General features: G+C 43.5%; 1 protein-coding gene across 1 annotated transcript; it reads left to right on the forward strand.

The window, feature by feature from the left end:
- The first annotated feature begins 286 nt into the window (after positions 1-286).
- RPP30 (ribonuclease P/MRP subunit p30) lies at positions 287-27,526 on the forward strand. The gene is made up of 11 exons (XM_066554610.1): positions 287-390; positions 1,326-1,381; positions 1,700-1,756; positions 2,470-2,544; positions 3,078-3,149; positions 18,148-18,237; positions 20,326-20,442; positions 23,881-23,910; positions 24,320-24,357; positions 25,485-25,564; positions 26,923-27,526. The coding sequence occupies exons 1-11, from the start codon at positions 309-311 to the stop codon at positions 27,030-27,032; spliced, it is 807 nt and encodes a 268-aa protein (XP_066410707.1). The 5' UTR covers positions 287-308; the 3' UTR covers positions 27,033-27,526.
- Positions 27,527-27,731: the final 205 nt, after the last annotated feature.

The following is a 27,731-nucleotide window of genomic DNA, read 5'->3' on the forward strand; positions in this document are numbered from 1 at the left end:
GACTCGGGGGATGCCCCTCAGAGCCAGCCCGGGGTGCGTTGCCTGGGAACGAACCACGATCCTGGGGGATCGCCTTCAGAGCCCCCGCCTGAGACCCGAGCCATCACCGCACGGCCCTTCCCAGGCCACCGCAGCCTGGCGGCGAGGCAGCCAGGCCCCCGTGGAGCCCGGCCCCGCTGCGGGGCGACGGGAGCCGCCGGCCCGGACGGGCGGGACTACAGGGCCCAGGCTGCCGCGGGCGGGAGGGCGGTGCCGCCGCCGTGCGCCGCCGCCGTGCCCGGCCTGGGCCCGCCCGCCGCGCCGGGAGCATGGCCGGCTTCGCCGACCTGAACCTGCCGCAGGGAGCGGACAAGAAGTCCCTGCAGAGCCTGCTGGAGGCCGCGGCGCACCGTGAGTCCTGCGAGCGGGGCGGGCGGCGGGGCCGGCTCGGAGCTCGGTGGGGCCGAGCTGGGGAGCGCGGCCGGCCCCGGCCAGGATGGCAGCGGGACGCGAGCGGCGGCTCCCCTGGCTCGGCAGGCACTGCCGGAGCCTGCGGGCTGGCGTGGCACAGCCGGACTCCCCGGGATGAGTCTTCCCTTCCCTCCGTTTCCCTCGGCGCCGCTCCGCTCAGCCCGCGGCTCTCTGCCAGCCCAGTGCCCAGGGCTGCCTATGCCCGGGACGGGGCCGCAGGGGAAGCTCCTGCTGCGCCTTGCAGCTCTGTCTCTGCCTGCTTGTCCCAGTGCCACAGTTGGTTTTTTCCCTACGTGCACAAGTTTTTCCGCCTGCAGTTTGGTAGGGCCCGGCTCTTTTCCTGCGGAGCTGTTGCACAGCCGCGTGCTGCCCGTGCGGTGTTTGGGGCGGGAGGTTTGAATGCCAAGTCTGTCATCCTCCCAGGAGCCTGGGAACCAGACCTTCTCCTCCGTTCAGTCGGCATCGTTTGGAATTACTGCTTTGCCTTCTCCGACAGCTGCATCTCTGCCGGCTCTGCGTTATCTGCAGTTTTAACAACTGTCCTGATTACAGCAGTTTTCCATAAAGAAAGTCATAACCGGGGCCAAGCTAGGCCAGACCTTTGGGGACACCAAACCCATGTGTTTGTGTTCATAAAGCTCTGCCATTGAGTGAGAGTTGTCAGGCCAGGGCTATGTTAAAAGCCAAACAGATGATTTTTTTTTTCTATTTCAAAGCACTTTTTGGGTGAACCAGTTGTCTTAAAAAATATTGTGAAATCTAAACTTGTACGTGATTATTAACTTTAGGACATTTAAGTAATGAGTATTTTACAGTTTTCTCATTGGAATTGTTTTTACTATATTTTAACCAAATTTTTACTGTGTGTTTTTCAGTGGGATATTCTGTAGTTGCACTTAATCATGTCATTGACTTTAAAGAAAAGAAACAGGTAATTTTTCTTGGGATTATTTGTTCTTACTATGTTTTCTTTAGTAAATCTGCTGCCTTATTGCATGTTTCCAGATAACTTTAGCTGCAGAATGCACATCTAGACACAAGCACAAATCTCTTTATTTGTAACAAAACTCCCATTTTATATTTCAGGAGAACTGCCTTTGGATTAATTTTTAATATGGTTCATGTACTGTCTCACAAAAATAGTTTTCTTAGTGTAGTAAATTTATTCTTAAGATTAGAACACAGTTTTTGTTTGCATGTAAACATAATCCATGACATTTTTAATAACTTTGTTCTGTTCTCTTTCAAGGAAATCATGAAGCCAGTATCCCCTTCAGAGCTGTTTCCATCTTTACCTATTGTACAAGTATGTCTAGTTACATTCTATAGATACACTGTTATTCTGAGTTACCCTTTTTTATCTTTGTATGTTTTTATATGTGATTTTGTGTATGAGGTGTTAATCAAAAAAGAAAAATTTGTCCATTATTTCATGGTTCAAACTCCAAGCATTGGAAGAATAGTAAACTCGCATCAGAGTAGGCTCTATTCATTATTTTTGAAATTATTAAAGAAGTTGCTTTGTGTGAATTTTGAATCTGCTTGTAGTTGAATAATTACAGTACAGTTCTTGAAATTTAAGTTTTGAAAATAATTTTGTGGTTTTGATGGAGCAAAATTTGAATATAAAGAAGTACAATAATGTGTTTTGGGTCACTGACATTGATTAATTCAAGAACTGCTTTTCCTTGGAGTTGTGGCCTGCCTGGGGAATCATAGCAAAACATACTGAATTTTTCTGCATGGTGGTTTTTCTTTTTTTTTTTTTTCTTTTCTTTTTTTTTTTTTTTCTTTCTATTCATCTTTCCCCAGAGAGACACAGTAAATCATTTTTTGTAAGAACAGGTATAATATCAAAGAGATAATGTAAATTAGGGAAGTGTAATTCAGACAAGAAAATGAGTATAACAAGACTATAAGCATGACACCATTTTATTTTTATAGCAGACTGGGTGGAAATTACCACAAATTTTTCCTTTGGGTTATTAATTTTTCTTATATTATTCTTTTTTTCTGTAGGGGACATCTAAAAGAATTAAAGTCTTGACCCGGCTAACACTTGTTGTTTCTGATCCTTCCCACTGTAATCTCTTGGTAAGTATACTCAACAAGGAATTTTGAAACTTTTATTTCCTTTTCTCAATGAATGAATGAAACTTTGGAAGTTCTATGGGGACAAGATTCTGGAATTTATAGGGCACTCAGCTGTGGTTTCTGAGATTGCATCTCTAACAAGTAATGTGATCATGAGGAGATGCAGACTTACAAGAGCGTATATGGCTTCTGTTGATCATTTGTGATCATTAGGGAACAACAGTTCTGTTCCTTGGTTTCTGGACTTCTGTGCATGAACTAGAAGACCAAGAGCAACCCTTGCATCTGGTTATGTTTTTGTACTACAAGATCAAAGCAAAAAGTGTCTTAGTAAATTGGTGGGACAAGCCTCCAATTGAGAATGAATGACTTCATTGTAGAAAGCTGCTGTGTAATTGGATGATTATTGGCTTTGTTTTAGTACTTGACAGGGAAAAAGGGGTTTTTTTTTCTTTATTTTTTGGTTGTAATCATTGTGCATGGCTTTGTCATCTATCAGAATTCAAAGTAGTAATTGTTTGCTCCTTTTATAGAGATCAACATCTGCAAACATAAGGTTATATGACATCATAGCAGTATTTCCAAAAACTGAGAAACTGTTCCATGTAAGTATAATCATCTCATCAGTCATGCTCATTCAGTAGCCTTTAGTGCCTTGTGCTAATTTAAGTACCTGCTTTTGTTTTGATTTTATTTCACATTTTATAAAGACCTCGTGGAGTTAATCAAACAATCCAGGCTGCCAGGGCAGTTGATGGGCTGAGGGGTTTGGGAGGATTTGCAGGAGGCTGCAGGACCCTGAGGTGACAGGTTAAAGTCTGAAACATTTCCTTGTCTACCTGATGAAAGGGCTTGTATGCCCTGCACTGTGGTTGCCTTTATGTGCCTTGTACTATAGTGAGGAGAGAAAACATCCTTTTTTTTCCTCCAATATATGTGTACTATCATCATGTAGAAAACTTCTGTCTTCAGCTTTAACTTCTCAAACTCTTGACAACTTCCCATCACAATGCACTTGTGATCTTCTGTTAGAACTAGTTACTCCTGATCACAAAAATGCTAGGGAGGATTTTAAAGTGGAACTAATGTGGTTCTGTGAGTTACCTGATGGCTGTTCACCTCCATTTCCTTCATATTTTATTTAAATTGTTCTCAAATACTTGATAACAGCTGTTGATGTTCTGATTGGGTGGAGCACCTTGAAAAAAGTAATGTTTTTGTCACAATTTTTCTTACAAAACCAAAATTTGATGTCCATCCTGTAGTAAGCTTGTAAATATTAAGTCTGAATTGGGTGAGTTGGTGGAAGTGTTCCATCTCTGTTAGCCTTGGCAGGCAGGCATGCAGTTTAAAGCAGTGTGAAGGAGGGACAGAGACAGCAAAAAAAGAAGTGAGTTTCTTTGAAGAATTTACTTTCAAAGGGAGCTTCTCAGTTTAAAACTGAGTCTGGTGGTTGTTTTTTTTTTTTTTAATAAGTTAAAGCCACTTTCTAGTACTGCTGAGTACCTGTTTTGCCACATTAAAATTGTATTATTCTGTTTTGTTTTTCTACAGTATTTCTCCTCCTATTTCAAGTCTTGTCCAAGTAAACTACAAAGCAGGAGGCTGTCAAAGAATATGAACTTTAGAGATTTTTTCAGCAGAATTCAAACATTAATTATAAGAGTTACAGCAAAATGAAACAAATTTCTGAATTTTATTTCCCTTAAAAGATTTTAGGACTCTTCAGGGTGTCACAGAGGCAAATGGTTTAAAATATTTTTTGCTGGCCACTCTCCACCTCTTTCTTTTGATCTCTGGCAATAGTGTAAAATCTCATTTCTCAAGTGAGCTCAGTTTATCATGTGCTTAAACAAGCACCTGAAAATAGGTGATCAGCTGGGGTGTGCTGTGTTGTTTTTTTGGGAAAAGGGTATTCTCTCACTTAAGGGTTATTAGTGTTTATTTTCAGCCATATCACTCCTTCTGCTGCAGTTGCACATCCAGCTGTGGCAGTGTTTAAGCAGCCACTCATTTCTGCAGGTCCCTGTCTGCTTTGCTTCTCAGCTGCATGGCAGTTTGCTTGGAGGAGCCTGCTTTTGGCTGAGCAGTAACCAGAGGTTTTGCCAAGTTCTTTTCCAGGCAGATGCCCTTTCCCAGAGTGATTCAGCAGGCAGGCAGCCACGCAGAGTTGTGCCAGCGCAGAGCGGGTGCTGTGCTCTGGCAGGCCAGTGCACACAGTGCTTGGCTAAGCTGACACTCTGGCAGGTGATGGACAGGTGATGCCGATTTTTGCCCCAAAAGGCGAGAAATTACTGCTTAAGAGACTCAGTCAAATAAGCAGGAGGTATTTTATTACGACGTCGGAGAAATCCTAAAATGGGATTTCTAAATCTTTACAGCAAAAGCGTACCTTTTTATACAGTTTTAGGTTTGGGATTACATCATATTCATGCATATACATATGGGGAGTGGTGTAGGCGGAGCGTGGGCGGGGACTTCTCTTTTGAGGATCTTCTCAGGGGTCGTTCCGGTCGGCCTTCATCAGCTTCGAGGAGTCTTCCTCTTTAAACTTTTGAACCTCTCCCCAAATTTGGTCAATTCCCGGTGTAGTTGGCTTAGTCTCCAGGCCTTGGCAAGGGTCTCAGGGTCAATTTGACATGTTGGCCCTAAACGTGCTTTACCCAGCAGTTCTTAACTTATCACTGTCTGTCCTTATCTCTTCCCTGTCATTGTGTTCCATACCTTACTCAATTTATTGCTCTATGTGATTTCCTAACATTGAATATTTCCCATAACTGCTTTATATTCTATGCTTTAACCCATCATCTCTTGAAAGTAACTGTTTTAGGGGCTTCATTTCCCTCCTTTTCTTATAACTTACGAATTCTTTCGTCAAGTTCTAATCTTTCGGGGCGTTGATACGCCCGCACCATCGCCCAAATCATTTGGATCTTACTCATCAAGGATTTCAGCCTCCACCACAAGCATAGGTTCATAAAAGTCAGTATAAGCATTGCTATAGTTAAAATTAGTATCGGGTGTACCAGGTAATGAAAGACCTGTGTTGCTGTTGGGGAAAATCCTGTGAAAACGTCCCACTAGTGATGTTGGCCTACTTGTTCTACTTCAGTCAGGATGTTTTTTATTCTTTCTGAGTTGTGCTCCACCTGTAGGACCATGCGCTTGACTGTTTGGTTCACTTTTTGCACCAGTCTTCTTACTTCTGGATGCACGAGCATCGCCTTAAGAACCTCAACATCCATACCTATCTGTAATTTTGGCAACTCATGATACAGGTCGTAGTCTGCATTAATTAGCTGCTGGGTGGTTACAGGAGCGGTATAGTTAAAATCACAACCTATAATCTTGGTAAAATTACATACACAAAAGTTAGTATTGTTAGTTTCCTCTTGGCAACTATCTACAGTTACGTTACTGCAAGCTGTTCTGACGCAGGTGCATCCATTCCCTACATAATAAACCTGCGACCGTACTCTATTGTGTAGAAGCATTTCAAAAGTGCATACACTATTTTCAGCATCTAAGTATAAATCTTCTGTTTCTACTATAGCATTTTACATATGTATCCTAGTTGCCCCCTAGGAATACATGCTTCTGTACTAACAGACTGCCACTTATTTTTGGCGTCATCATAACTCGCCCAAACATTATGATCTACTGGCCTAACAAGGACATTCTGATGTATGGTCCCTAAGGTAAGGATAGGGAAAATCGCCCTTTCCTCTGCAGCACTGATGGTAAGAACATAGGCTTCAATGTGCTCATGCTGTGGTACATAAGTAAAGTTTACTAATTGCCACCAGGCTTGATGGTCCCTTTCAAATTGTGTAGTATGACTATCCTTCAGTATCGTTTCTCTTATTTCCTGGGACAGCGTTCTTGACGTTCTTTCTCTTATTATCCCTGCTGCCACTGACTGTACCCACTGTTGTGTTTGTGTGCATTGGATAGCAAGCGCAATTTCCTTGCTAATGTCTCCTGTATAGCCGGCAATTCTAGCAAAATCTTCAGCAGTGTGATTTGCTACCAGGGTTAGTAACCTAACTACCAGTGATTGTGTTTCTGCCAATGTAAGCATGGATAAACTCAGGGGCACTTTAAGTTTTCTTAAGTTGGTGGTGACAGTACTCAATTTGTTAACCAATACCTCTTAATCTATGGTATTCGGTATTTCAAATTCAGTGCCGACCCATCTACTTATATCCCTTTGCGCCCGCCTGTGATAAGACCTAGTAGCTAGCCATGCCTCTCATCCTTTAAGGCTTTGTTGTATGAACGGTTGACAGTCCTTTTGCAGATGGGTAATGTTAGTCTGAATATTCATCTGCACCTTTTTCAGAGAGTACGTGGGGTCTAGCAGCAGTTTCAGTTTATCTGACCTCCTTATTACCTGGGGCCTGATAAAGGTTAAGTTATGCACCTTTCTACATTCAATTGGTAGAGTAATTTCTTGGGGCAAGTCTAAATTTGGATATAAGGAGATCACGTCTTCCGGTGATGCCACTTCGTATCTGGTAACACGTCTGGGGAAACTAGTACCCTGTTCCAGCGTTTTCGACTCCCTTTCACATGCGAACGTCATCGACTGATCTAATCTAAATGCCATCTCACACTGTGCTTTCCCTTCCTCGGGACCGCTAGATGCTACGATCTTTCCCACAGGAAAGAGGAGAGGGTGAGGGTCAAAGGTTATATTTTGAGGATGTAGTTCCCCAAGTGAATCTTCTCTATAAATTACCGAGTTTCGGGGTTGTGATCCAGGTGGGTCTTCCCTGAAGTCACTCCACAGACATGAAATTGGGCCCTTTTGCTGGATCCAAACGGTGGGCTTGCCCATTTTCACTAAACTAAAGGTAATCAGATTATGTATAAGAGTTGGCATCAAGGGTTGGATTGTTAATACCAGCCGCCTTGTTTTTCCTTCTACTGGGTCAAGTTCCCGGCACCCAATTTGGATTTGATCTCCCTTCTGTGCCACTAGGTATGTCCGCTTATCCCATTCCTCTTTTGGGTATGACTGATTGTTACGTAAGGCATAAACCTCAAAATGGGGCCCCTTCATCCCTGACTCCGGATGAATGCACTGGTGTGCATTGGACCATGGGTCTATTGGGGCAGAGTTTCGAAGAAAAACTACATTCTGCCCGAATTGTATGGATGTTAGAAAAATAACTATCATAAGTATGGTTTCCCCCATTGATCTTCCTACCATTTGTATTTAATGTCAGTTTGTGCTGGATTCTCTCGTGATCCCGAGGGGTCAGCTGATTCAGAAGGCTCCACATCCAAGGCAGGTCTTATCCATTTAGCTGGGATCCAAAGAGAACTTGGCTGGCATTCATATGGAACCCCAAGGGTCTGATGATCAGGATAGTAGGGGTCTGGAGTGGAATCCGGGTCACGGTGTCTACTCCTCTTGTTTACTCCCCGGTGCTTTCTTGACCCGTGAGTAATGGATCCACGTAGGTCGCTCCTTGATTCGAACCGCGGTGAAGGTGGTCAGCAGTACTTGGAAAGGTCCCTCCCACTTTTCTTGTAGGGGTTTTCCTAAAAGATTCTTAACATACACCCAATCACCGGGATTAAAAGGATGCAACTTACAGTTAGGTTGTTTAGGTTGGTGATCAATCACCACCGCAGCATTCTTGTCAAATTGCTTCCCCACCATAATCACATAGTCATAAATATACTGATTACCTATTTGATCTACAGCGTCCCCATTTACAGTTTGCATAGCATAAGGTCTGCCGTACAAAATTTCAAATGGGCTTAGCCTTTCTTTCGATCTTGGCTTGACTCTCAGTCTAAGCAGAGCAATAGGCAAAGCTTGATACCAATGCAAATTAGTCTCCTGGCATATTTTGGCAATCTGCTGCTTAATAAGATGGTTCATCTTTTCCACCTGGCCGCTGGCCTGTGGGCGATAGGGCGTGTGTAATTGCCATTTGATTTGTAGTGCTTTGCTTATTGCCCTTACCACTTTTGCACAGAAATGTGTACCCCTATCCGAAGAAATGCTCTTCGGTACCCCAAACCGTGGAATGATTTTATTCAACAGTACTTTGGTCACTTCCCTTTCCTTATTTGTTCTGCAAGGGAATGCTTCAGGCCACCCAGAAAATGTATCAGTTAATACTAGCAAATATCGGAACCCTCCTTTTCTTGGGAGCTCAGAAAAATCAATTTGCCACACTTCACCTGGGAATTTACCTCGATTTATGGCCCCTGGATGTATCTTAGTTCCTGTATTCGGGTTGTTCTTCAAGCACCTCTCACACTGGGATGTGACATGTTTTACAGTGGTGAACAATTTTGGTCCTGCTATCCGAGCCTGCAAATACTGATATAGCGGGTCCAAACTCCAATGGGCTTTCTCGTGTTCTGCTTTCACAAACTGCCACATCGTATTCCCTGGTATTATTAACTGTCCCGTTTCCAATTGACCCCAACCATTCTCTAACATTTTACCTTTATTTCTCTGAATCCACCTGTGATCTGACTCCTGATATTCTGGCCGAAAATTTGTGTCTAACTCACCTGGTACTAGAGCTGCTACTTTTATTTCTTCAGTTCTTGCAGCAGCTAATTTAGCCTCTGCGTCTGCTTTTCTATTCCCTATCTCCGGGATAGTGTCCCCCTTTAAATGTCCCTTACAATGCATTATGGCCACCTGTGCTGGGAGCTGGACTGCTTCCAGCAGTCGCAGGACCTCTTTTGCGTGTTTGACTGTTTTTCCTTGAGCAGTTAACAGTCCCCTTTCTTTCCAGATGGCCCCATGAGCATGTACGACGGAAAAGGCATACTTAGAGTCTGTCCATATGTTGATCCGCATGTTCTCCGCCAATTCCAGGGCTCGAATCAGAGCTATCAGTTCTGCCTTCTGGGCTGCAGTCCCTGCGGGTAAAGGGTTCGACTCAATTACCTCTTCTGCGGTGGTAATTGCATAGCCGGCCATTCTCACTCCCTGCCTCACGAAGCTGCTTCCATCCGTGAACCAGTCGTCCGCATCTTCGAATGGTTCTTCTTTGAGGTCCGGGCGGCTGGAGTAGACGGCCTCAATTGTTTCCAGGCAGTCGTGCTCGATCGGCTCTGCTGGGGCTCTCCCTTCTAGGAATAAAGCTGGGTTCACAATGTTAGTGACCTGAATAGTCACGTCATCTGACTCAGCCAAAATGGCCTGGTATTTTAAAAATCTGGAAGGTGACAGCCAGTGGTTACCTTTCTGCTCCAACACAGCTGAGACGGTGTGAGACACCAGCACCGTTACCTTTTGGCCGAGCGTGAGTTTCCTGGCCTCTTCTATATTAATGATTACTGCGGCCACTGCTCTCAGGCAGCCAGGCCATCCCTTGCTTACTTCATCCAACTGTTTGGAGAAGTAGGCCACAGCTCTCTTACGTGGTCTTAACTGCTGTGCCAGGACTCCTAGGGCCATCCCCTGTCGCTCGTGGGAGAACAGCCAGAATGGTCTTGATACATCTGGGAGACCTAAAGCTGGTGCTCTCATTAGCTCCTGTTTCAGCTTTTTGAAGGCCCCCTCTGCTTCGGGAGTCCAAACTAGGACACTCTTGGTCTCTTTCAACAAATCATACAGCGGTTTAGCGAGCATCCCGTACTGGTAGATCCATAGCCGACACCAACCTGTCATCCCCAGGAAGGCACGCAGTTCTCTCACCGTCTCTGGTTTAGGCATCTGGCAGATGGCCTCTTTTCTGGCTGCTCCCAGGGATCGCTGTCCTCTGGAGACTTCGTATCCCAGGTACACCACTTCTTTTTGCACCAGCTGCGCTTTCTGTTGGGAGACTCGATATCCACTTAAACCCAGAAAGTTTAACAGGGAAATAGTCCATGCAATGCACTCTTCTTCTGTCACTGTTGCTATTAGGAGGTCGTCTACGTACTGTAGGAGAGTGCCATCTCCCAGCGGCCTTTCCCACTGCTCTAACTCTTTGGCTAACTGATTCCCGAAAATCGTGGGGGAGTTACACCATCCTTGGGGCAATACTGTCCACGTAAGTTGGGTCTTTCTTCCTCTATCCACAAATTCCCACTCAAAGGCAAAAATCTTTTGACTCTCAGGAGCTAAAGGAAGGCAGAAGAATGCGTCTTTCAAATCCAATACGGTGAACCATGTCAAACTATCTTTCAGTTTAGTTAAAAGCGTGTATGGGTTAGCAACTACCGGATGTAATGTCTTGGTTATCTTATTTACTGCTCTCAAGTCTTGGGACTAATCTATAAGTTCCATTAGGTTTCTTTACTGGCAGAATTGGGGTGTTAAAATCTGATTCACATTCTATCAATAATCCTAATTCTAAGAACTTTTTAATTATGGGCTCGATTCCCTTTCTATCTTCTAACTTCAGTGGGTATTGTTTCCTAACCACCGGCCTTGCTCCAGGTATAAGTTCAATAATGATAGGTGTTGCTTGTTTTGATTTCCCAGGTGTATCAGTAGCTCATACTAGTGGGTATACTTCACTTAGGATTCGCCTGATGTTATGATTCTCAGGCTTTGGTTCTACACAGCTGATTGTCAGGCTTAGAGCTGTGATCAGCTGTTCTTCACTTACTTGGAATTCCAATTTGTCTTTGTTGAACTTTATTATAGCTCTCAAATTTTCCAGTAGATCTCTCTCCAATAAGGGCTTTGGCGAATTTGGTAAATACAGGAACTGATGAATTCTCATTTGTTTCCCAATTTTGTATTTGATGGGTTTCAAAAAGTAAGCTTTTTCTGGTTGGCCTGTTGCTCCCACAACTTGCACAAATTCATCACTTTTAGGTACCAATTCCTGATTTAGAACCGAAAAGGTTGCTCCCGTATCAATCAAAAAGTCCAATTCCTTTTCACCTTCTCCTAGCTCTATTTTAACCAGTGGGTCTGCTAGGGAACGGCCCACCGGTCCCCCTCAGTCGTTATCCTGTTGTGTGGCCGTAGTAGTGCCCAATAGTCTCTCCCTTAACTGGGGGCATTCCTGCTTCCAGTGTCCCATTTTCAGGCAGTACGCACACTGGTTTGGCCCCACTCTAGTTGGGTGGGGTTGGAGTCTCCCCCCCCTTCTTGCCGGATTGCCTCTACCTCTTCCCCTGGTTCCAGGTCCCGAGTAACCTGTATTCTGAGCTGCCACGGCTACAGCAACCACTCGAGCTATCTTCCTGTCCTCCTTTTTCTTCTCTTCAATTTCTCTATTATTATACACCTTCCATGCCTCATTTAGCAGTGTCTCCAGGTTTTTATTTGCTGGATGCTCAAGCTTTTGCAATTTCTTCCTGATGTCTGGATTACTTTGTCCCATCATTAATCCTAACAGGTGTTGTTTCCCTTCTTCCGTCGCTGGGTCCAGGGGTGTGTATTGTCTCATGGCTGCCCTAAGTCTATCCAAGAACTCTGATGGGGTCTCATCCTTTCCCTGCCTGATGTCATATAGCATTGACCAATTGATAGCCTTGGGGATCGCGTTACGCAAGCCCATTGCTATCAGTTTTCTATACTGCACTAACCGCTGATAGTGGTCTGCATTGCCCGGGTCCCATTCTGGTTTGCTGCTGGGAAAATTATCTTCTAGTCTCCCCGATAATAGTTGAGCATGTCGCTTTCCTGTTTCCAATACGAGTTCCCTTTCTGTATCTGTCAGCTCTGACAACATCACCTCTATATCTTTCCAATCAATATCCAAATTCTTTACTATTAATTCAAACCTCTTTGCTACTCCCTCCGGATTCCTTCTAAAATTCTTTGCCTCATCCCTCTAATTATTTAAATCATTGGTCGAGAACGGCACCTTTACTCTTGTCCTTTCCCCTACCATTGGCACAACTTGTCGGAGGGGAGCTATCGTGTGGTTCCCCCCCTCTCTTTGCTTTGCTTCTTCCCGTGCCACAGATCTGGTATAATACGAGTGGCTGATCTCTTCCCCGGGATCTTCTTCCTGTACCTCGGTGCCTTCTCGATTCTTTCTCTTTCTTCCGACCTTAACGGGCTAGCCTTCCCCCAACTCTTATCTAACTCCTGGTTTGGGGAGGGGCCCTGGATGGTATTCCCACAGGCTTATTTCACTCTCTTTTCTATTGTCCCTCCTTGTTAGCTTAAGACATCGCTGCCCAATGCTACATGCATCGCAGCAACGTTCTTTAGGTTTTGAGCCTTTCTTATCCTTTTCCAGGGCTAGTACCAGAGGGTCTTGAGGGGCTGCATTAATTCTACACTCTTTTTGCCACTCAGGTTTATTCTTCAGGGTGAAGAACATGTCTGCATACATCACCTCATCCCATTTATTGAGCTGGCGGAGGAAGAGCATTAGTTGTAAAATGGTATTATAATTAATTGTCCCCTCTGGTGGCCATTTCTCACCATCATCCAATTTATACAACGGCCACCACTGCGTGCAGTATTTAAGGAGTGTCTTTTTACTTATATTTCCTTCTGGAATCCCCCCTAAGTCTTTCCAATGCTTCAGAATACATCCTAAGGGGGTTTTCATATTTATATCTTTGCTCGGTTGACTCCCCATTGCTATTTTCTGGGTCGGTGTTTCTTATCTCACTAAGTAAATCTCCTTCCCACAAGCACTATATACTAGTTTATCTTAGCACCTTATTCATACAATATCCAAGCGCTTCGTCCTTTTCTGACCTGGCCTCTCGCGAGGGACAGGAACTGCAGAGCCGGACTCCCACTCGCTTCGCAGCCGGGCTGCGTCTCAGACACACTCTCTCATACACGGTGCCAATTCATTCAAACTGTCCTACCTTTCCGTTCTATCAGAATACACTGCTTTACTGTAAGATGTCGCCGGCAGACCGTAAGATACCGATATTGGTCGGCTCCAGGCCGTCACACACTCGCAAAACTGTAAATCAATAGTACGGTTTTGCCGATAATATCACAACAAATTTCAAACAACATAAAAACCACTAAACTCGTCCCTTTGCAAAAATCTTACAGTCAATACATCAAAGCATACAACAGGGTTAAACAAAGGTATAAAACGTATACACTCCTTCCAAGTTCCTCCAAGGGAGTGGAGAAAATTGGACCGAGTCCCGGAATTTAGTTCAGTTCAAATAAAAACAAAAACTGACCACTCTTTTTAACCCTTAAATCACAGTTTCAAACAAACCAACAAGATCAATGCAAGAAGAAAAAGTGCATCAGAGTCTTGCCTCTTTTTTCTTACTCTCCTTATTATTATTTTTTTTTTTTTTTTTTTTTTCTCTTTTTTTTTTTTTTTTTTTTTTCTTTTTTTCTCTTTTTTTTTTTTTTTTCTTTTTTTTTTTTCTTCCAATTACCAAAAGGTACCCACCAAAGGCATCAATTACTGGTTAGCAAAGACACCAATTACCAAAAGGTACCCACCAAAGGCATCAATTACTGGTTAGCAAAGACACCAATTACCAAAAGGTACCCACCAAAGGCATCAATTACTGGTTAGCAAAGACACCAATTACCAAAAGGTACCCACCAAAGGCATCAATTACTGGTTAGCAAAGACACCAATTACCAAAAGGTACCCACCAAAGGCATCAATTACTGGTTAGCAAAGACACCAATTACCAAAAGGTACCCACCAAAGGCATCAATTACTGGTTAGCAAAGACACCAATTACCAAAAGGTACCCACCAAAGGCATCAATTACTGGTTAGCAAAGACACCAATTACCAAAAGGTACCCACCAAAGGCATCAATTACTGGTTAGCAAAGACACCAATTACCAAAAGGTACCCACCAAAGGCATCAATTACTGGTTAGCAAAGACACCAATTACCAAAAGGTACCCACCAAAGGCATCAATTACTGGTTAGCAAAGACACCAATTACCAAAAGGTACCCAAAAATACCAATTAGGGATTTTTTACCAGAGCGTCCTCTGGTTTACCCTCCGGTGGTCACGTCTGACCCCGTGTTCCCATAAAGCGCTTTATCCTAAAACCAATGAACAATGATAAAAATACCTCTTTAATTTGGAGCAGGAGAAGCAGGAGATGCAGGGAACCCTTCGTCCACCAAAGAGCGCTTGGTCCGAGGGGGAGTCTCTTCTGACAAAAAGTCGTCAGGGGCGCCCAGAGGGTCCCAGCCCCGGACCCAGCGAGGGGACTCCTCAGATCCTGGATCCCCTGCTTCGTCCCATCTGGGTCGCCAGAAATGATGCCGATTTTTGCCCCAAAAGGCGAGAAATTACTGCTTAAGAGACTCAGTCAAATAAGCAGGAGGTATTTTATTACGACGTCGGAGAAATCCTAAAATGGGATTTCTAAATCTTTACAGCAAAAGCGTACCTTTTTATACAGTTTTAGGTTTGGGATTACATCATATTCATGCATATACATATGGGGAGTGGTGTAGGCGGAGCGTGGGCGGGGACTTCTCTTTTGAGGATCTTCTCAGGGGTCGTTCCGGTCGGCCTTCATCAGCTTCGAGGAGTCTTCCTCTTTAAACTTTTGAACCTCTCCCCAAATTTGGTCAATTCCCGGTGTAGTTGGCTTAGTCTCCAGGCCTTGGCAAGGGTCTCAGGGTCAATTTGACATGTTGGCCCTAAACGTGCTTTACCCAGCAGTTCTTAACTTATCACTGTCTGTCCTTATCTCTTCCCTGTCATTGTGTTCCATACCTTACTCAATTTATTGCTCTATGTGATTTCCTAACATTGAATATTTCCCATAACTGCTTTATATTCTATGCTTTAACCCATCATCTCTTGAAAGTAACTGTTTTAGGGGCTTCACAGGCTGTGAGGAAAGAAGCAGGATTTTCAGTGAGATTACCTCCATTGCTTCCATGCTAGCAGCACTTTGAGCTGGGGAGGGAACCCAGGCGTGTTTCCTGCAAAGTGCATGAGGTGAAAGACTTCATTCATCCTTCACGTTCAAGGCAGGTTTGTATGGCTGCCTTTTGTTTAGAGATTTTAGAATGTCTCGCTGTGGAGAGCTGATTCAGTTTCACAGAGGTATCACACAGGTGAAAGGGACTTTACACACGTGGTTTCAGCACATACAGTTTGCCTCTTACAACTCGTGGATATTTCTTTATTAAGAATAAAGCCTTCAAGAGTGGGTCTTGCATGACAAATTAACTTCCTATTGGCTTTTGGTAACTCAGCATGAGCTCAAGAGCATCATCTTTCTCACCAACAATTTGGCACTTGTATTTTCTCCATAGAACAAGATTTTTCATGTTTTTGTGAAAAAATTACATGACCATTGGAGGTGTACTCCAATTTTAGCATGGCCCAAAAACTAGTCTGTGCCCTTTTGTCACAAGCCAGGGAAGTTCTTTTGTGGCTGAGTGTGGCAGTGATACGTACTGAACGATGTGCTCAAATTCTTCAAATAATTTATGTCCTTAAGGGGATGAGGAAGCCACATTTGTGAATTGTAGAATGGGCTCCTTGTTTAAATCTCCCAAAAAGATTGTTTTGGCCTGCAGCAGGAATGCCCACTCCATGCAGGTAATAGAGTACTTGCTGCTTTTTGCTTTCTAAGATTTCTGATTGTTTTAATGATTGTTTTAGTTAGCTCTGTCTGCTGTTTGTAAGCACTTAGCACATCACTAGTATCTAAAAAAAACCTACCTATGTATGCCTGAAGATGTAGTGCAAAGTCAAATTTTAATGTTTATTCCTAAAAGTTTGCCAGAGCTTGCTTCAGAGTGCCCAGACAGGGGCAGATGTATTTATTAACGGCTGCTGGGGTTCTCCCAGCAGATGGGGCTCTTGCCCACAGTGCTGCCAGGCAGTTGCTGGGCTGTGCAACTTGCTGCACGTCATTTTCTGGATGAAGTCGTTGCACTTCAGATCTTTTCAGCAGCCAGGGTAGCCTTAGCTTGACTGCATATTTGATTTGTTTGGGAGCCAGAGCTAGGCTGAACATTAGAGTTCTTGGAGAAATCTGCTCTCCAGTTTTTCATACAGTGCAGGAATTCCTCTTATGTGAGGAATAAGACTCGGAGTTTGTTTTTCCTTGGTTTCCATATTTTCTGACATGTTCATGTCACTGGAATCCTGTAGATATCCTGGCTTTTGAGTCACTCCCTGTCCCCCTGTGCTAAATTTGCAAAATGGTAAAGAGTTTTCCAGTGTTTCTGGAAGGCTTGATTTCTCATCAAATAGGACAACTTGCATGTGTCAGATGTCTATTCTCACTTCCCTTAATTTTTGCCATAATCTCTTCCTGAATTTTTTATGACCTCACTGACATATTTCCTAGGGCATGATTCAGAGCTATTTGTTCTGTGCATGTTCCCATAAATCACCTCTGTGTAGTAGTTTGTACCTCATGTAAGAAAAGGAGGGAGGCTGACTGTAGTAGGGCTGAACTTCCTCTTGCAAATCTAATTCTATGCCATAGATTCCACAGGCAGCCCATGTCCTGCCTATTGGAGGATAAAGATAAAGGTAGGGCATGAAGAAAAAGTTTAGTCTGAATGTTCTGGCAGAGACATTTCAACTTCAAAAATGTTGTGGTTTGCCTGCATGTGTACTGTGGCTGTCTTGTCTAGGAGAGAGTGCTATCAACAGCTAAGAAACATTCCTAAAGCTGGGCCTCTGCTCTCATCTCCATCCAAATTCCATGTGAACAAACTGGTAGAAGACCAGTTTGCCAAGCAGCAGTGTGCCTTGTGTTAGAGCAGCCCTTCCCCTGGGGCTCCTCACAGCCCCTACTGCTTTTGTGCCAGTGGGAGGAGGGATGAATGGTTGGCACCTGGCCCAGGTGTATTTGGAGCAGTTGCTGCCATGTTTCTGAGTGCAGAGAGTTCCCCTACCCACAGAAAATTCCTTTTCAACTTCTCCATCCTGTCTTACCTTCTTTGTTACAACACTGCTTGAAGATGTTAGTCTGGCCCTGTGCAATCATCCTTTCAGAGTAGGCATACACAATTCCTACCTTGGGTGCATGAGATTAATCAAGGACTCCCTTTTAGGTCCCCTTAATTTTCCCTGTATCTCAGTGTGAGGAGCCTCTGCCCCTTGTTCCTTTCCTCTGTCTCTTAATACAACCTGTAAATTGTGGTGTGAATTCAAAGCTAAATTCTTAAACTGCAGCCTTCAGTGCTGCCTCCAGACTCTGCCAGAGGTGTGGCTGTCAGGAGGAGCTGCACTCAGCCAGGAAAGGGAGTGCTTTTTCATGCTTTTCTCTATTCTCTTTTTTCTCTATTTTACCATGCTGGTAAAAGAAATTAATCCTGAAAACAAACAGGTGCTGCACTGGAAGCAGAGCATGATGGGACAAGGGGCAGTTCTGGGCTCTTCCCTTTCTAAACTGGGGTTGGTCTTTATTATCTGTGAGTTGTTTTGTCAAAAGCCAACATTGCTTCTGTGTGTCCTCTGTCAGATAAAAACAAAGTAAGTACTGCTTTGGGGTCAACCATTATTTTATTGTAAAATTAGTTCTGTAAGAAAGGGAAGACTTGCGTTTGAAGTCGCAAATGCTGCTGTTGTATTGGCCTATCTGCAATGCATAGTACTTCTTAATTTTAAAATTGATCTCACCCTGGAGAGGCATTTGTTGCATTAAGAAATGAAGGAGAATATTAGTGCACCTTAAGTTGGTTACGTATTTTTTGGCATATCTAATAATCTGTTCCTATTTCTTTGCTGCAGATTGCTTGCACAACACTAGATGTGGATCTGGTCTGCATAAATGTAACAGAAAAGCTGCCATTCTACTTCCGAAGGCCCCCTGTGAATATGGTAAATTTACATCTAAATTGTATTCTTGCTGTTAGACTGACATTAAATACAAAATCTGAGTCGAATTCCTACTGCTTTCCACCCACCATTCCTATCCAAGTGGTTCTTTTATTTTCTTGCATAATGTATAGTTTTGTTTCAAATGTCCTTCACTTCAGGGCCTCCACTGCAGCACTTAATACACATTGATGTATGTTCTTTCTTTTTCTCCTCCTGTCCCCCACTTAAGAAGGCAGAAGTGGTGTTCCCAAGGAGTGGAAACAGAGCCTTCAGGCCACTGTGCTGCTAAGCAGGGAGATATGGTGTGAGTGCTGACAAAGCTGCTTCCCAAACCAGAAATGGTACAGCTGTGTCAAAACAGATAAACAGCTCTTTGATTTAAAAGACAGGAAATGTGAATGGCAGTGTTAATTTAGGAGAAGGATGTTATGCTGGTTACTTGAAAGACAACTGTATTGAATCCATACTTGGACAAAAGAATGTCTTGGTAAATGAACCCAATGTAGCATTGCTAAATATATGCTGTGGGACCCAAGATGGCTATCAGTGTGGATCAAATATAGTTCTGCCTGCTGTTGGTAGTTTGCCAGAAAACCTAATCTGGATGTGCTCTTATGGGAACTTGTTTTCTCCTCTGAGTATATGTAAAGGTTCATTCCACATGGGCATTCTTGGCTGATGTAGAACTTAGTTCTCAAAATTTTAAATTTGGAATTGGCTAGTAATCCTACTTCCTTTTCTTATAAAGTTTGACCTAGAATAAAAATTCAAATTTAACTAGAATTAATTCTGAGACAGAATAGCAATAATACACTGGCATTTATGGTAAACTGAGGATTTCAACATTCCACTTGGAATAACAATTTTGTATGAAACACTGTATGAAAGTACCCTAGCTGTCTAAAAGTGCAGCAGGTGGCCCAGGTAAGGATCTGTGTGGCTCTTAGAGCCCTGTGTTGGGAGACATTTTCCTTGCAAGCTACCTCTCATCTTCCACACTCCCAGCCTCAAGGCAGTCTGTCTGTTGGACTGGTCTGTGCATCCTGGGGCAGTCAGTTTTGGTTGTTACAGTGCCAGACAGATTGGCAGGCAGCTGAAGTGGTAGGGATGAGGTTAAAAACCACCTTGACTGGAAATTGGTGTATTGCCATCACCTGTTTGGTTTTGTTAAATTCAGGCTTCTTTTGTTTGCAGTTATCAGGCCAGATCTATGTAAAACATTTGATGCATGTATAGCTTCTGTTGTGCTGCATACAGAGGTCATGCATGGGTGGGAGCTGGATTAATTCCAGCTGTATTCAGTTAATGGACTCTCTTACAGTATTACCATTGTAGCCTATTTTAATAATATTTGTGTAAGAGCAGAGTATCATTTCAGGCAAATGTAGGATTGCCATGGAAAAAAGAACTCCTGGCCTTACATTGTGTCTTTATTGCTAGCACACTGTGTGCAAGTTGCTTAACCTTTCTGTGTTTGCAAAAACAAGAATACTGGGCTTTTGGTGAGGCACTGTGACAGCAAAGGATGTCAAAGCAGCTGAAAACATAACCAGTGTTACTATTTGAAACCTCTTCTCTGACTCAATGTTTTCTAACATTGTCACAAACACCAGAGTATGCTGTGAGACAGGAGAAGGGTCCTCGTTGCTGCTTTTGTGCAAGGAGGAATTCTTCATCTGCAATGCATGGCTGCTGAGGGAAGTGATGATCTTTCTTACAGTAGGGTGTGGGACTAGAGGACTTGGGTCCTCAAAGTTTCAAGACAGCAGATTACCAGCAATGGTTATCTGTCTCCTTGACTCTGATTGTGTGTATATAGTAGTGATAGCCAATTACAGCAAATAAGTGGTTGGTACTTGTTTGTTAAACCTCATTTATCTGTCCAAGATTTATGCACGCGTATCTGGTGTACAGTGAAGCCTTCCCCCACTCGCCTTTCATGCTATGCTGTGCTCTTACTGGAACAATTTTTTTTTTTTGTATGTGACACAGTTAAAGTGAGAGTAAGCTGCATCAATAGCAGACAGCAGTTGTTAGATTGTTAGGCTTCTCTCCTTTTGATTTTTGATCACTCTCTTTCATGTGAAGGCAATAGATCGAGGCATCTACTTTGAACTTCTTTACACACCTGCCATCAAAGACTCTACTATGAGAAGATACACAATTTCAAATGCCATCAGCCTGATGCAGATCTGCAAAGGAAAGGTAAGCTCTCAAGTGAAAACAAGGTAATTAAATCAGTTCAAATTTTTCTGCAGTTGTACAGACTGAGCCATTTTAAATGAATTTGATGCTGGGACGTCTGAAGCTGTGACTAAATCTTGGCCTACTAACACAAGGACACAATCATTGTAGCTCCAGATACTTCCAATCTTGCACCACTGCATGCTTTCTTCTTAAGCTATCAAGCTGTTAGATTCTTTTTCCAGAACAACCCATGTGTTGTTATGGTATGCAATTCCCAAAAACAAAAGTGGGAGGGGATGGAGGGAGATTAAAGTGCCAGACATCTAAGGTTTGCACTAGAACTGAAATTCATTTATTTCTTTAAAATCTTCCACTTCATATTTCTCATTAACCAAAAGCTCTTTTGACTGCCTAATTTGAATATGGGGGCTAAAAAACCATTTTTAAAAAAAGTAGAAATCTTGTTTTGTTAACAAGTAAATTCTCTGTGTCCAAAATAGACCACACAGCTAGCTGGCTGTCAGCCAAGGCTTTGCTGCAGTCAGATGAGCTGCATTCTTCCATGCTACTGAAACCCAAGGAAGAAGTAACTTTGAGATGCCTGCAACACATTGCTTTCATAACTTACCTCCTCCCAGGCTACCAGGTTAAGCTGTTTTATGCTGTGTCCTCTCATGCCATGTTTTTTAATAGGGGGTCATATCAAATTTAACAGAAATTGTAGCTCCCTCTTCTGTATTGCAAATGGCCTCTGCCACATGTAGCTAGTCCAGAGAAGCTGGATTTGGAAAATCTGAAGTGGGATGTAGAGCTTGGAAGGTAAATTAAAAGTAGATCCCTCATTACCTCAGTTCTCCTCAAGCATGGCAGCTTTTATAGAACAGTAGGGTGGGTCAAACAGATTAATTTCCTTGGTGCTACAGAAGAGTGTTTGCACAGCCTGTCCTGAGAAGCCCAGCTCTGGCAGGTGATGACATGAAGTACTGACTTGGACATGACTTCTATACACACCAGACCACTTTCCTTTGGAATTCCCTTTTTGATATTGTTCCTCTTTCCTCTGTGCAGTTCATGTGCTCGTTGATGAACTGGAGAGCACCAGCTGTGTTGGTATCATGGATAGGGCAAGCGAGATGTTCAGTCTATGCACGGTGCCCTTTCACTCTGCATCTGTCAGTCAGGGTTTCATCTGTGACTGGAAGGTAAATCAGCTGGAGCTGCACAGACAAGTTGTTGTCAGGCACTGGAAGAGGACTGCTAGCTTGTCTTTGTTCTTTGCCTCCAGACTCAGTAGGCTGTGGACCAACTCTCTCTTACTGAGAGTTTGCTCTGTCAGTGAGGTAGAGGCCTTTGTTTCAATGAAACATGGGATGGCTGGTCCATAGGCTGCTTCCGTTCTGTAACGTGTAGTTGCTCAACCCATAGTAGCTTTTGGATACTTTTATTCCTCCTCTATTATAGCAGGGCAGAGAAACCTTCAGAAATTTACTTGTGATATCAGAGCTGGCATTGAGCAGTGTCTTTAAAACATTAAAATGTGCAGGGAATGAAGGAGAAACTCCCCTGCCTTGCCAGACATAAGGTGTGTATAGCCACAGTCCCTCACCTCCTGTGTTTTGGTAACTGAGTTGGAGGCTGCCTGGAGCAATGTACTGAACAGCTGCTGTCTGCTTTACCTGGGGAGATAGTGTTTTGCCTTTTAGATTTGCCTTTAGCTCTTGCCTTGGATTTGCCTTTGCCTGCTGCTCTTCACTTGCTAGCAGTGCTTTTCTTATCTGCTCTTGTGTCCCTCCTCCATGTTACCCATCCCCTAGTGAAAGCCTTTGAACCAGGCAGGGCGTATCTCCAGTGCACAGCAGTGATCCACAGCACTGTATCTCCAGTGCACAGCAGTGATCCACAGTCCTGTGCTGCCTTCAGATGGCTCATACAGCTGCTCTGGGAGCTCCTCTGAGCCTGGGTGACAGGCATTAGTTGCTACAGTTTGCAGCAGGAACCTTGAATTTTCTCAGCAAACTCTTGCAGTCAGCAACACTTATGCCCAAAAGCACCTTTGGGATCCATAGTGTAGTCGTTTTAAAGGTGAAGTATTCAGAAAAAACAATGTCCTAGGCTCTGTCAGGATGTGTGCTGTTAAGTCACTCTGATGTATATATTGCTTCTGCTTCTGGCTTTCCTTGTGGTGAGGCAGAGTCATCTGTCCCATGCTCTTCTCCTCAGCACATGAGGAAACCTTTGGCACACTGTGAACATGCAGTCAGTTTTACACTGGTCTTTCAGCTGTTGAATTCTGGCTGCACACAGGGCATTTTCTTGCAGTGCCTGCCCAGCTCTTTGTGCTGAGGAGGTGGCAGGGGAAGCAGAGCAGTGTGGGGAAAGCCCACCCTGAAACCAGAGATGGGTGATGTGTTGGTGGTACTGACATCAGAGAGGGCAAGTCTGTCTCTGCCTCAGCACAATTCTAATTCTCACCCACTCAAGCAGGAATTCCCAAAGCCTTTTTTATTCAGTATAATTAAAGGTGCAAGGAGATTTTGCTGCTGCAGAGTTAGCACCTGAGCTAAACAGGCCCCCCCTAGGTGAACATCCTTGGAGCTCAGCATCAGAAGAGCTGTGGCAGCTGAGCTGTGGGATCTGCCAGCCCCAGTGTAGTCACATGCCTGTTTTGCAGAAACCTTTTGGGAGAGAAGGGAGAAGGATTTCTCTGCCTGGTGATTTTCACAGGGGTGCCAGTGTTAAGGGAGAGGAGTGTGTGGCACAAAGTGGCTGCCATTTCCTAAGTGTAGATACATTTCCTGAGCCAGTGTGGGTATGGTCAAGGCTAACATGAATGCTTAGCATTGAGTGGTACTGCCACAGTATAGCCTGAAAATCTGGGAGCACCAAACTGTCTCAAGGCACTATCTGTAAGCTGCTTCTGGGGGATCCTGGGCTCCTAAATCTATTTCTGTTACAGCTCAGGGTGAGTTGTTGTTTATGTGGGGCCTTTTTCAACTGGTGTAAATAAAGGGCACACTTCTTAACACAGTGCCTGCAGCTCTGCATTTTTTTCTTTACCCTTAAGGGCACTTTGAAGTCCACTATGAGAGATACAGGCTGATAGGTGATTGCTTAATGCCATCACTCTGGACACTTACACTGCTTAGCCTGTCACTCTAAAATGAGATGTGCTTACTAATCTCTTATCTGACTGTGAGAGATTTGTAATGGCAAGGGAGGGCTTGTGTCTGTGTCTTGTCTGTGTAGGGGACAGGGCAATAACTAAGTTTATCATGTCCCCAAATTAAGATTCCCACCCTGACAGAGTTCATCTGAGGGCATCAGATACTCTGATGTTTAATTGGGCTCTGAGCCTGAACTTAGCTAATGCTCAAAAATTTTTTTGCATCTTGCTGATTTTTTTTCATTTCTTGGTGCTGTCTGACAGATGAATGTTTGTACTCTTTTGTTTTCCAGAACGTAGTTATATCTAGTGCAGCTGAAAGGGTAAGTCCCAGATTTTTTTTAAAGTCAGAACAATTTGGAAATTTATCTGTGGCTGAAAATACAGCTTTAATTACACATTAAACATATAAAAATGTATGTTTAAATATGGTTGCCATTGCCAAAGAATTGTATTGTGGGTTTTGGGACTTTTTTTTTTTTGGTTAGTTGTTTTGTTTTGTTGGTTTTTGGGGGATTTTTTTGCTGCTGCTGTGGTATTTTTCATGACAGTTTTGTCCCAGATGGACACTCTGCCAAAATAGTGGTATTTGCTTGATTTACTGTTATCTTCAGTAGCTTGCTATTATATAGCATTTAATCTTGCCTATCTGATAGCCTTGCCCTGCCTGCTCACACTGTCAGCCTAACAGCACAGGCATTCACATATCCAAACTTCTTTGTTTTGTTTTAGCCTCTGGAGCTCCGAGGTCCTTATGATGTGGCTAATCTGTATCCTTTCCCAAAGTCCAAGGCAGCAGTTAGTAGTAGCATTGGAAAGTTCAAAGTGGTTTTGAAATTCTTTTAATCCTTTACAGTCCTTGAACTTTATACAGTGGTACTTGTTGGTGACCCATTTAGTGAATCAGGGCTCTGAATGTGTGTGGAAGGAGCAACAGATCTTGGTCATGGGGTGGCATGAGAAGTCACTGTAACTAACAATGTTTGTGTTCAGCTCCAGGAATGTTTTGTTGTGATGTGCATTAATGTTGTGTGGGTGTAAATGGAGAAATTAATAAAACCCATAAAAATCTAAGGACGCTATGAACCATATGAGAAATTATTACTTAGTATCTCCAAAGTGTCACATTTTTGGTAGCAGAAGCTATAAAATTGGTTTTATGTAAAATTTGAAGTTCCTCTCTGAGCAGTAACTACTTCTGTTCTGGATTTTCCAGTCCTTAGTTATACATGTAATGTTAAATAACATTGTTGTGTTCTAGAAACAAAGGAGAGTGTCTTGTCTTCCCTTCTTTTAGGAGTTCAGATGCATTTTTGTTACTCTCCCCACCCCTGAAGCACATATTTGGCCTGTCCCTGGAAGGGAAGGAGCATGCTCTGAGTCATGAGAACCATGTGGGAGGCTGTGTGGCCTGGAAGGATTTTATGCACAATGTTTTTTCTTCCCTCTTAAAATGAGCAGTCAGGTTCAAGCCAAATTAACATAGCTAAGGTGGTATCATCCTTGCTAAAGGTGGCTGGAAATTTCAGCATAATGCTTATGTATCAGACAGTGCCCTGTCCCCAAAGCTGAAATTTTCTGAGGGGTAATTTTTTTTCTTGATTATGCATATCTAAAATGTTTCTGTGTTGACAGACTTTTATTTTCAAAAGTACAGCTTCTTGTCTGGAAAGAAGCAACATTGCCAGGAGCTTTCCAGGAGGGCTGCTGGGGGACTGCAGCCAGGAGAGTTGGGTGTCTCATTTCTGCTTCTGGGTAACCTTATGCAAAATGTCACTTTGAGTTACAGCTTTGCTAATTCCCAGTTATTTGTAGAGTAAGCAAGCCTGTCGTGCAGAGAGCCTTCCCTGTTGTGTGTGTTGCTTCCTGTGTGTTTGATCCTGAGCAGCAGTGACAGAGGTTTGCTGTTTGGCCTGTCAGAAGGTGAAGCAAAGGCAGCTGTGTCCACCAACTGCAGAGCCACCATGCTGCATGGAGGTGAGCACTTGGAAGCTCCTGTAAATAATGTGTATGTTTGTTAAACTGAGTTCTTGTGGATGCATATTCTCCAAAAGGTCTGAGACCTTACAGAGCAAGTCAGATCAGGGTTTTACTTCTTTGTCCAGTGCATGAAGAGGAGCTTGTGTGGCAAGGCTGTTTTATTTTCCCTCGTTGCCATGTTGGCAAATCAGTGGCTGAACTGGCGGCGCTGTCTGTGCTGGAGGACTCATGCAACCAGATTAATGAGTCATAAAGGATTGAACCAAAATAGGAACCTGCTGCTGTGCTTCATAGTGAAACTACCCCATTTTGGAAAGGTTTGAATGCTGATCTTGGTGACACTCACAAAAACTCAGTGATTGACGTCATAAAATGGGTATGCATGTGTTTTGCATTTGCCTTTTTGCAGCATGTGTGCAGAAGCAGCTTAGTCATGTCCCTTTCTAATGCTTTAATAGGTGGATTATTTCTGATTCACTCTTCAGTGTGGAACATTTCAAACTCATGGCAAAATCAACAGGTTCTCCTCCGGCCTGCTGCTCATCTACATAGAAATACAGAGTTTCTCAAATTTATGTGAGATTTCTCAAGCCTGTCATCTATCTTATCTGTGAAATTAAATAGCAACTGTCATTTCCCTTGTCCCAGAGAGGATACTAGCCCAGAATAAGTCAATATATTTTTCTCAAGGTTCTTGCAGAACCTCTCTGCTAATAGAGTATTTGTAGGGAATAGGGAATCTCTTCTAACTCAGATTTTGCAGAGAAGCTTCCCACCAGTAATTACAAAATTGGATTGGGCTCAGTAGGTTATTTGACCAGTATTTCATTATAATGTTGAGAGTTTTGTAAATAAAATTCTTGAATACCATAAAATACTTCCTTGGTATGTAGGGGATCCTCTGCCAATACAATTGTGCCCACATAGTCTAAGAATCCTGGGGTATGTGAATGCATTTTTTAGTGTTTTTTTAAGAACAGTATGTTTGGCTCAGAAGTGCTTTTGACAGCGCTTCAAGAATGTGTCCTTCTGTGATTATTGAACTGACTAAGCCTGGTTTCCTATGGTTTTGTGTCTCTGCAGCTCCTCAGCCCCTGCAGACCTTGGTGTTCCTCGGTTTGCTATAATTCTACACCCACCATTGTATTTGCCCTGGTATTTTCTCCACTCTAATGCAGTGAATCCCAAGCTCCTGCCCTTGCAGGTTGCTTCCCTGCTGTGTGTGCTGACTGGCTGGCTGCTCCTCATGTCCAGCTGTGGGTTGGGGCATGGACACCTGAACTGAGTATGCCTTAAATGCATTTTATTTCAGCATTTGAGGTGCTGGTACTGCAGCTTCTGCTTGTGTATTCCAGAAACTCGAAAGAGTGCCTGTGGCGTGGTGTACACAGTGAAGAAGCCTCGCAAGGTTGAGGAGGAAGAAACAGCAGTGCCAGCCTGCAAAAAAGCTAAGACTCAAGCTTGAGGACTGAACAAGTTGTCAACAGAAGCCTCCATCTCGTCTTTACCCAGTGTTGAGTCTTCCTCCAGCCAACCTAATTTTTCCCTTATTACCTTGCTCAGCCTGCAGAAGAATTACTCTTCCAGCATGCAAGTGAGAAAAACTGTGTGAATGAGACTGCTGAATAGTATTCACGACATCTGAAAGGTCATGCTGGGCTTCTGGCCAAGGGCAGGAGACTGACTCTTCACCCTCCCTTAGGTGTCCTGGAGTTAATGCAAACTCAACAGAACATTTCTAACGTGGAAGTTTTTACTTGTACACGTGCATTCCTTTTGTATTAAAAACATGTCTAAGAACACATGCCTTCATAGTCTAGCTCCTCTGGTTTCTCAAGTTTTAAACACATCTCTCTACAGCTGCAAGCCTGTAGATGAAGTTTACCTTCAAGTGGCCTGTGAAGAAACTTTTCAATTAGCTCCTGAAGCACTGTATCTAATAAAGTGTCTTCTCCCCCAGTTTTCTGAAGCACATTGCTGTGGCCACTTGGGTGCCTGAATGATTGAACTGCTGCTGAGTTAGGTGATGAACACACTGAGTTAGCCAGCACTGATGTCATTTCTGTTTCTTGCCAGGCTTGCTGCCAGTGTGCAGGTAATTGGGCAGAAACAAGCAGGGAAGTTGTGGCTTGCAGCAAAGGGCAGCAGGTGGAGGTGAGCTCTG

Source organism: Molothrus aeneus, chromosome 8 (assembly GCF_037042795.1).
Source record: "Molothrus aeneus isolate 106 chromosome 8, BPBGC_Maene_1.0, whole genome shotgun sequence".
NCBI lineage: Eukaryota > Metazoa > Chordata > Aves > Passeriformes > Icteridae > Molothrus > Molothrus aeneus.

What these genes read in the sequence shown, in the direction of transcription:
- RPP30 (XM_066554610.1), top strand. Translation starts at nt 309, where the DNA reads ATGGCCGGCTTCGCCGACCTGAACCTGCCGCAGGGAGCGGACAAGAAG. An exon ending in ACTTTAAAGAAAAGAAACAG is followed by an intron (nt 1,382 to 1,699) that starts GTAATTTTTCTT and finishes TTCTCTTTCAAG; the next exon opens with GAAATCATGAAGCCAGTATC. An exon ending in AAACTGAGAAACTGTTCCAT is followed by an intron (nt 3,150 to 18,147) that starts GTAAGTATAATC and finishes TCTTTGCTGCAG; the next exon opens with ATTGCTTGCACAACACTAGA.